Raw genomic sequence first — 10,047 nt, forward strand, 5'->3', positions numbered from 1 at the left:
GCCCCGACTTTGACGACGAGCATCGCAAGGGAAATATGCAGGACTTGTGCCGATCGTGCCCACCACAAACGACCACTGGACGCCTGTCATCATCACCACCTGGACCCGCTCCACCGCAGCTCCGACTTCAAAGCAACCAAGCAACCCACGGAAGAGCAACTCGGACACGCCGGGAAGAACCGACTACCGAAGTCCACGCTGCGACCTGAGCTCCTCTCGACCCCATCATCGTTACCAAACAGAAACTAGCACCCCGCCTAAGCAAACCACGCGGCGAAGATGCCGCCATCCACGGCGAAGATGCCACAATCCACCAGTCTCCCAGTCATAGCCGGCTCCGAGACGATGCCCCCAAGGAGGAGAAAGACGCAAAGACGCCTCCATCGCCCGATCCAGCAGATCTGAGGTTTCCCGCCGGAGCGAAAGCCGTGGGGAGGAGGAGCACACCTCCACGACAACGCTTTCAAGAAAGATCACGACACCCGTGGGCGCCGCCGTCGCCGGCTCCGATGAAGACCGGAGCAAGGATTTCTCCCGGAGATGACCACCTGCAACTACCGACCGCCACCCACCAATCACCACCCCTGTTGAGGCCGACCTGACCCTGGCCACGAGATCCCATGATCCACCGTGCCCAAGCACGCACCACCCCCTGGCCATAGCCGTCGTCCACCACCGCGACCACCTCCACCACAGCCACCAAAGCCGCATCACGAAGTGCAGCAACTAGATTGAACAGATCGAAGAACTAGCTCAGATCCAGATCGGAGCTGCACGAATGGAGCAGCAGAGCACACGCGCAGCTCGTCCCCCTGCAGCGCACCTCATGCTGCAGAGCAGCACATCCGCCGCGCCCAGCCGATCGCCGCGTCTGCCGCGCCCGACGTCGATCCGCACCCCGCGCACGCATCTGAAGCCGACCGCCGCCGCACGCACGCCGTCCACGCCCAGGCCACGTCGGAGCCCGGACCGAGGCCGCCGCCCGCAGCCGACGCCAGCACCGCACGCCGTCCGCCATCCGTTGCCCGCCGCTGCAAGCCCCCCTCACGAGCGACGCCACGGGAAGAAGAGGTCCCGCCGCCGCCGGATCTGCGCGGGCTTCGCCCCGCGGAGCCCACCGGCGACGGCGAGGGGAGAGGAGTGAGGAGGGGCGCCGTGGAGGAGCACTTGAGCCGCCGCCCGTGTCGCCTCGGGGAGGGAGCGACGCGAGGGCCTCGTTCTTTAAAAATTGTTCATACCTTACATTAAAAAGTAAGTGACATTTCAATAAATGCTTGAACATTGTTAAAAATATTTATGTAATTCAAAAATGTAAGTGGCATTCTAAAAATGTTCACACGTTTCAAGAAAACGTTCATGCGGGGAATAGAAATGTTCGTGTATATGTTGTTATTTTTCTTGTTCTAATTAAGAAAAACTACGCGGGGAATAGAAATTCACCATGGCATATGCATATTATCAAGGGGAGAGTGGGATCATTCTGATTGAGTAGTCTATTTTTTTCAAACTGAAAACTATTCAAATTTGAAGTTTCTTTCGGTAAAATCAGCTGAACTATATTTTCTTTTGTCTAGGTTTTCAAATTTAAAATTATCCGAATTCAAACAAAATTTTCGCAGATTTGTCCGAAAGAAATTTACGTACATTTATTCTGCAATATATCTTCTTTTATCTATAGATTTTCAACTACAATTATTCAAGTACACAAAAAGTAGTTGATTTCACCGAAAATTTTACGTACATGCATTTTGACTTATATTTTCCATTATCTAGATTAATTTTTTTAAAAATATTCAAAATTAAAAAAAATCCTGTTGATTTGTCCAGAAAAATTAGGTACATTCGTTCTGCACTGTATTTCCTTTTGTCTAGATTTTTAAATTTATAATTATTCAAATTCAAACAAAAATTAGTTGATTTGTCCTAAAAGTTTATCTAGAATATAAGTTGTTTTCTTACATAGAAAAAAAGGAAGAAGAATACAAAAGATAAATTGTGTATATTTCTTTAATTACATAAGCGGCTATCCCTTTTCTGCACACCCTTTTTCCTTTTTAATTTCTACTTTAATTAGTACTGTCCATGTTATATAAAGCTAACTATGCTTTCTAATCGTCAAATGTTAGTTAGTGGAGTGGGTTTGAATACCATCCCCTGCACCAGCGTTTTTCTTTTGCCGATTTTCTGTGTAAATTATAAATTAATAAAATACAAGGATGTTTTCTGATAAAAAAAACAGTGCCCGTGGATTACCCACGACCTCAGCCACTGACAATGTCCCCCCCTCACAACGTTACGTCACGTCATGTGTGCACGGGACACCGTATATGGACGAGATGATAAATTAGATGATTAAAAATATGTATTTTACAAGTTTATGCATCAAATTGAACGCCGCCTGCAAGTTTTATGATTTCTTGTGTATTTACTTTGTTTCTCACAGGGCATATGTATGCATATGCAACCAGGGGCGAATTTACTGGGTAGGCTTTAACAGGCTTGAGCCTGCCCTCCCGCGCTACAATTTTTCTTTTAGTACTAATTTTAAAGCCCAGCCCAGCCAGTCGGTTGCTTCTTTCCAGCCCATCAATTCCCAGCGCACGACTCTATCGTTCCATCGTCTCGCGCAGTCACGCCCGAGACCAGACAGCTCACGCCCTGACGGTCGCACATTGTCGCTCCCTTGTGCTTCTGCGGTTGTGCCCTAGCCGCCGGCCGCCGGATCTCTCCTTCGCGCTGCCACCGACGACGGTCGACCTCCCCAAAGCGGCGCCCAGCCCTCCCGTAATCTGCTATCACTGCTCTGCTCGACTGCCTGAACTCCTGAAGGTTGTAGTTTTGTAGTATGTACTCTGTAGCCATTAGCTATTTGTCTGCCTATTTTGTTATAAAGGTCTAACATTTGATATTTTGAGAAATTCTGAGCTAATTCGGGCTACAAGATTTTGAGATATTGGCTATTTTGCTAACAGAACCAATTTTGGTTCAAACTTTCATATTTTCATGGCCCCGGTTGGCTTTTGCTATGTTGATCGGGAACTTCTGGTAGTTCTAGGCTGAATGCTTTGTCACTATGCTTGGTTTTCAGTAATGAAAATCGGAAGGGGAAACTTTTCTTTGATCATTTTTTTTTCATATTTCCAAAAAAATTCGGAACAATCCAAGTATAAATAGTACATGTTCTTAGTAGTTTTCTCGCTAATTTTAACCTTCTTTAGACAAAAGAATTGGGAGTTAGTGTCTTTTTTTCCACACCGTTAACTTTGAGCCCGCCCTCAATTTTCTTTCAAGATTCGCCAGTGTATGCAACCACAGTTCAGGCCCTTAATTTCCTCGTATCAGGCCACGTGTTGCCGTCAGCCGGCGCTGGCAGCACCGACCCACGTGCCACCGCACCGGATCACGTGGCCCGCAAAATTAACCGAGATTTCAGTCTAACGACTGCCAAATTTACCGTACTACCCCTCCCCTGCTCCTCCACTGATATTTTTCTCTCTTGGGACGGCCAGCGGCTACTGTTCACACTCCACAGTACTCCGTACTGATCTACTGATGCTGGCGGCAGCGGCTTCGCTCCAAGTCCAAACCCTAACCCTAGCCATCTCCGACTCGATCCGAGGCCACGAGGCTCCCCGCGGCGGCGGCGGAGGAGATGGAGGAGCTTAGGCTCGGCGGCCGCGGCGGCGGCGGCGGCGGCGGCGGCGGCGGCAGGGGAAAGCCGCCGATCCCGTCCTCGGCCTCGGCGAGGAAGCCGGTGCTCTCAAAGCACGCATCCTTTGTAAGTAGTAACGCCTCAGAATCTCGAATCTCGGCGCGCTTAGCTTGGTTGCTCGTGTGATCCGTGCGGAAAGCGGGAGCTTTACGTGGCGCCCCGCCTGATTCCTGCTCAATGTTTGCTGTTCGGTGCGATTCCTTCGCTTCAAGGCGAGCTGTTTGCGCCGAGGAGCTAGAGTTTGCACCGTTCTGATGGGAACTTCTGTTGTGCATCTCGGAGGTGGGGAGAGAGGGGAAGGCATCTTTCTTCTGGAATTTTCTTGGCGGTACATACATGTTGTACTAGAGTACTAGCAACCTGCAATGGGGTGTTCAGATCCGTGCGGTTAATGCGGATGCCGGTTATCGGGAGACTAGAAAGCAGTATTAGATGCTTGATGCTCCTAATCAGGTGGTCTTTTGAAAAGTCTGTGTCAGGTCCTATGAAATCATTGACTGCATCAACTGGATGTAGTACTGGATATGCAGAGCTTTCAGAATGTTCGTGTAAACTAGAAAACTGTTTTAGATGCGTATGTTCAGGTGGTCTTTTCAAAGGACTGCCTCCTTGGGTTCTATGTGTTGACGTATAATGTGCTGCCTAGTCTCTTTCATCAGATCGGTCTTTTGGTTGCATTGGCTAGAGCATGCACTTGTACATGGTATCGGAGCCAAGAGGTCTTGAGTTCAAGACCCGGCTGGTGCAATTAAATTGCAGCCCACTTTCGGTCCACGTTTAGGCCTGAGGGAGCCACACGTGAGGGGGAGTGTTGACGTATAATGTGCTGCCTAGTCTCTTCCATCAGATCGGTCTTTTGGTTGCATTGGCTAGAGCATGCACTTCTACACTATGGAATGATTGAAATGCAGAGTTTTCAGAATGTTTGTGTAAACTAGAAAGCCGTTTTAGATGCGTATGATCAGGGGGTCTTTGGAAAAGACTGTCTTGGGTTCTATGAAATGATTGATATGCAGAGTTTTCAGAATGTTTGTGTAAACTAGAAAGCCATTTTAGATGCGTATGATCAGATGGTCTTTTGAAAAGACTGTCTTGGGTTCTGTGAAATGATTGGTATGCATAGTTTTCAGAATGCTAGTGTAAACTAGATTAGTCCCATCCGCTGCCGTGTTTTTTTATATGGGATGGTGGGCGATGTAGCTTGTGAACATGATACATTATTCATCTTGAAGGGCATATCTTCCTGGAAAGGTTGCTATCTGGCAATCTCGAACTTATGCGTCATGGAAGTCTCTTAACTTCTTGTGTACTTGTCATGCCCTGTTCTGACCTAATGTCCTCTGAGCATTATTCAGACATGTTGGTGCTAGAAAAAGTATTACCGTGCTTCTCATATTGGCAAACTGCAGTTGAAAAACTCCTAAAGCCTCTTTGCATGTTTTAAGGAGTTTGCAAAACGATAGATTGACTTACTCTCATTCAAGGTTTTTGAGTCGACGAGTCAAGCCAAGTCGCCGAGGCTGCGGCTAGTGGCTTGCTGGCTTGAGTCAGCGACTTGGCTTGATTAGTCGCCCCAAGTCGCCATGGCACAACAGTACATAGAGCAGCAGAGCACATAGATATACAGCAGCAGAAGAGCACATATACAACAGAGAAAATATACTACATCTAAGCAGAGCACATATAGAGCCCACCCTGCGCTCTCTTTCATATACTATATCTAAGCAGAGCACATATATGGCCCACCCTGCGCTCTCTTTCCTTCGGTCCTCCTCCTTCCCCAGTCCCCACATGATCACATATACAACAGCAGCAAGCCACGCGAGCCAGCGAGTCGTGCGACTAATCGCCCCAAGTCACCGGCGAGCCACGCGAGTCGCGCGACTTGCTCCCTGAGTCAAGTCGCCTGCGCGAGCCAGCCATGCCGCGACGACTTGGCGATTAGTCGGCGACTCAAAAACAGAGCTCTCATTACCCTGTTCCATTTTTTGGTTCTCATATTATTGCTCTACTTGCGGTTTGGTTTGGGTTATTGAGAAATTGAAGTCCCTAGTTCTGTCAGATTGAACATTGCTTTCTTGATAGAGGCCAAAACAAAGGTGGTGTACATGTCATGTATGGCTTTCACTTTCATTATTACAGTACAAATAGATATATTTGTGTTTCTACTAATCTTTAGCGTGTACGAGCTGATACCGGAACAGTACTACCTGGAATTTTTAGAAGGCAAAACATTGTATTTAACAAGGAGTGAAAATATTATCAGGTTACATTGATTTCACATGGTACTATGATAGGGAAGGGGATTAGTCTTTCCACAACTCTTATGCTTATTTTGATGATGTAGTGTAATGGGGTTCATATTTTTGCTTGGTGGGATCAACCTTATCAGCAAGGTTCTGGAGTAAAGAGGTAGTGATATCTGCGGTATACCTTTTTTGGACCCTAGTCGCTAAGTGATGGACTGACAACCAAATGTTCTGCTATAGTAGCGATGACGGCTATAGCTTCAACTAGCTCTGTTATTTTTTATCTTATAGGCAATGATCGCTGTGCTGTAATACCTCCGTCCGGGTTTATTGGGCCCCTTCGTATTTTGGGCCAGACTTTGACCATCTATTGACTACTAAAACATAAATTATAGGCTATAAAAATTTATACTGTTAGATTTGTATTTGAAAGAGCTTTGCGACAATATAATTTTTGGTTTACATTTTATTAGTTAAATTTTTAGGTCAAACTTTAGCCCAAAATAAGAGGGGGCCTAATAAACCCGGACGGAGGGAGTACCATATAGGCACTTCTACCAATAGAACATGCTAATTTTGAATATCGACTTCATTGAATGGCCTAAAATACATCTACTGACAGTAAAGTATGAAAAACCTATCGAAAGATCTCAATATCCACTTTCCAAAGACTCCAACATCCATACTATGATTGAATACTTACTGAGACGAAAATTGTGCTCTGGACTTTTGGTTATGGACTTTTACATCAAGACTTGTCCTATATGACTCGATGTGGTATGCATCGTATTCTTTTTTTCTATTTATATTAAAATGCAATAAGTAGCTTTGGCAACATCTTTCAATAGTTTAGCTAGCTGCTAGGACCTCACCGTGAAAAAGAATTTTAAACCCTTGCTTATAAGTATCGGCATCCTGGAAACAGCCTCTTACAGAAATGTAGGGAAAGGCTGCGTACAATAGACCCAAAGTGGTCGGACCCTTTCCCGGACCCTGCGCAAGCGGGAGCTACATGCACTGGGTTGCTTATAAGTATCGGCATGATATGCTTCCACCACTTCATAATAAAGTACTCCCTCCATTCCAAAATACTTGTCGTGAACTAAAACCATGACAAGTATTTTGGAACGGAGGGAGTAGTATGCAATATGTTGTAACTTTTTTTTTGGGTAAGGTTAACTAATTATCTTACATGGCTTCAATTTGCAGGCAAGGGGCCCTTTGAGCAATACAAAGTCTGAAAGCGAGAGAACTTTTGAAAGCGCAGATGTTGAATATATCCCAGTTGTACGGTCTGGAGGCTGGGCCGATATTGGGTCAAGGAGCACAATGGAGGATGTCTACATTTGCTGTGACAACTTCCTGCGAGATTTTGGACCTGAAAACTGTGAAGAAGGGCCCAGTTCATTTTATGGGGTATGCTTTTATTCTAATATGTGTGTCAATTTTTCTCTCCTTTTTCTGGAAACTGGAAAGAACTGTTTTAAACAAACTGATCACACTGCCACAAGAAGGGCAACTGTGATTGAATTTTCTGTCTTGATGTTTGTAACAATTGTCAGCAAATTTTAGCCATTTCATGATTGATAGACATCATGAACTCTCTACTGACAGAGTACATTTTTACATCTGACAGGCACTTCTTGTGTATGTACTGTTCACACGATTTTAATGTTTTAGGTTTTTGATGGGCATGGTGGAAAGCATGCTGCGGACTTTGTGTGCAGCAATTTGCCAAGGTTCATCGTTGAGGGTGATGGTTTTCCAGGGGAGATAGAGAAAGCTGTCTCCTCAGCATTCTTACAGACTGATGCTGCTTTTGCAGATGCTTGCTCTGTGAACTCCTCTCTTGCATCTGGCACGACTGCGCTTGCTGCTCTCATCATCGGGAGGTATTGCCCTAGCCTTGTAGTAAGTTATTCTGTAGCATTACTGTTTAGATGCTAATAGATATGAAGTTTTGTAGTAACTACTTATTCCTCCTTATGGCCTTATGGTTCCTGTTTAGTTATCTGTGTGAATAAATTCTTCTATATATGCACTCTACGCTCCATTTTCCCACATATTTTAGTTTTTTTTCTTTGGCAATGACAAGTTCATGTTCCTTCCATAGCTTTAAAGTCCAGCAAAGGTTTATACATAACATATGCCTTTCTCCCTTAGTGAGTGATACGTATATTATTATATCTGTTAGCAAGGTTTTCTTTGTAAGTATTTGAGCATCACTTCCCAATGATATCAGTTTCTCGTTCTTTGAAATTGAAGTTCTTGGCATGCCTTTGAAGTGCTTTAGCAGGTTTTCATGCATGCTTTGCTCCTTTAGTGAGTACTCCCTCCGTCCGAAAAAGCTTGTCCCTCGAATGGATGTATCTAGCACCAAGTTAGTGCTAGATACATCCATTTGAGAGACAAGGTTGAGACAAGTTTTTCCGGACGGAGGGAGTAATATGCATGTCATATACTCCCTCCGTTCCTAAATATAAGTCTTTTACAGATTCCAATGCGGACTACATACGGAACAAAATTGTGAGTCTATATTCTAAAATATGTCTATATACGTCCGTATGTAGTTCGTATTGGAATGTCTAGAAAGACTTATATTTAGGAACGGAGGGAGTATATGTTTTCTGAACAACACAGTGCATCCCTTTTATGCCTACTTTTTTATTTAACAATGTTAATACCAGCATGATTATCCTTTCTTTTGTTTCAACTGTTATTTCTTTCCATTTATCGATAGTTTTGACAGCGTTATCTCTTGAAAATCTGTATTTTTGCTTGAGTTCTTTTTTTCTTAAACATTTCTGCATGATTGACAGGTCACTTCTGGTGGCAAATGCTGGTGATTGTAGAGCAGTTGTATGTTGCCGTGGAAAAGCGGTTGAGATGTCCAGGGACCATAAGCCATCTTGCAACAGAGAGAAGATGCGCATTGAAGCCTCAGGTGGTTATGTCTACGATGGATACCTGAATGGGCTGCTGAATGTTGCTAGAGCAATCGGGGACTGGCACATGGAAGGAATGAAAGCATGTGATGGTCTTGGGCCTCTTAGTGCCGAGCCCGAGGTGATGATGCGGAATCTTACCGAGGAGGACGAATTCCTGATCATCGGCTGCGACGGGATGTGGGATGTATTCCGCAGCCAAAATGCGGTAGACTTTGCACGCCGGAGGCTCCAAGAGCACAACGACCCTGTCGCCTGCTGTAAAGAGTTGGTCGATGAGGCCATCAAGAGGAAGAGCGGCGACAACCTTTCCGTAGTTGTCGTCTGCTTCAACTCCATAGCGCCTCCTGTCTTAACAGCTCCCAGGCCTCGCGTACAGAGAAGTATATCCGCAGAAGGCTTGAAGGAGCTGCAGGGCTTCCTCGATAGCTTGGCGGACTGACGTGTGTGGCTTGGGAACCCCTGGCAACGCTGTAGTGATCCCATTTTTCCATAGCCTAGCTTGGAATTTAGGTTTAGTATGTGCCCCATCTCATAATCTGAGATGGTTGTTGTTGAGTAATGCATCACTGTAACATATTCTGCGGCTAATTTTATCTGCACCTGGAGGTACTTATATTTACCTGTTTCGGACCCTGCTCTAGACTTCACAAGTTTGAAAGGTTAACAGAGATTTCAGTGATCTTCTTTTATGATATCCGCGTTTGTGGTTTTTTTACAGTGCAACTGGACTCAAGACAGGCCACCAGGTTTGGAAAGCCGATTCCTCTAGATGTTCTTATGTACGCGCTTTCTGTGAGCAAGCGTGATAGGATGTTATGTACTGACATCTTGAAGGATATGTGCCGCTATTGAATTCAGGCACCAGCCAATTCATCAAAAATCCGAACCGGGAGATGGGGTCGGACATGTGCCGCTATTCAGCCAATTCATCAAAAGTCCGTGCTGAGAGCGAGATTGTGATGAGTTTGGGACACATGAGCCCAAATGTTTCAGGAGCGGTAAGTATCCCCCGGGAGTCCATGAAAAAGAAAGAAAGCTGCAAGGACCAATCATTCATGTGTCCTGTGATGGAAATCGCCAAGGTTGATGTGTTCCGTTGCTCCCTAAATTTCTTTTTTTGAGCAGCAATAAGCAAGCT

At 45.4% G+C, this 10,047-nt stretch overlaps 1 protein-coding gene across 1 annotated transcript; it reads left to right on the forward strand.

Moving 5' to 3' along the window:
• Positions 1-3,478: 3,478 nt before the first annotated feature.
• On the forward strand, positions 3,479-9,598 carry LOC109760546 (probable protein phosphatase 2C 57). Its single transcript, XM_020319355.4, has 4 exons — positions 3,479-3,778; positions 7,171-7,377; positions 7,642-7,853; positions 8,781-9,598. The coding sequence occupies exons 1-4, from the start codon at positions 3,653-3,655 to the stop codon at positions 9,346-9,348; spliced, it is 1,113 nt and encodes a 370-aa protein (XP_020174944.1). The 5' UTR covers positions 3,479-3,652; the 3' UTR covers positions 9,349-9,598.
• The last annotated feature ends 449 nt before the right edge of the window (positions 9,599-10,047 follow it).

Source organism: Aegilops tauschii, chromosome 7, assembly GCF_002575655.3.
Source record: "Aegilops tauschii subsp. strangulata cultivar AL8/78 chromosome 7, Aet v6.0, whole genome shotgun sequence".
NCBI classification, from domain to species: Eukaryota; Viridiplantae; Streptophyta; class Magnoliopsida; order Poales; family Poaceae; genus Aegilops; species Aegilops tauschii.

Excerpts from the sequence above, each read along its gene's own strand:
- LOC109760546 (XM_020319355.4), top strand. The coding sequence starts at position 3,653 with ATGGAGGAGCTTAGGCTCGGCGGCCGCGGCGGCGGCGGCGGCGGCGGC. Across the intron at positions 3,779-7,170 it reads TCTCAAAGCACGCATCCTTT|GCAAGGGGCCCTTTGAGCAA; the intron begins GTAAGTAGTAAC and ends TTCAATTTGCAG. Across the intron at positions 7,854-8,780 it reads GCTGCTCTCATCATCGGGAG|GTCACTTCTGGTGGCAAATG; the intron begins GTATTGCCCTAG and ends CATGATTGACAG.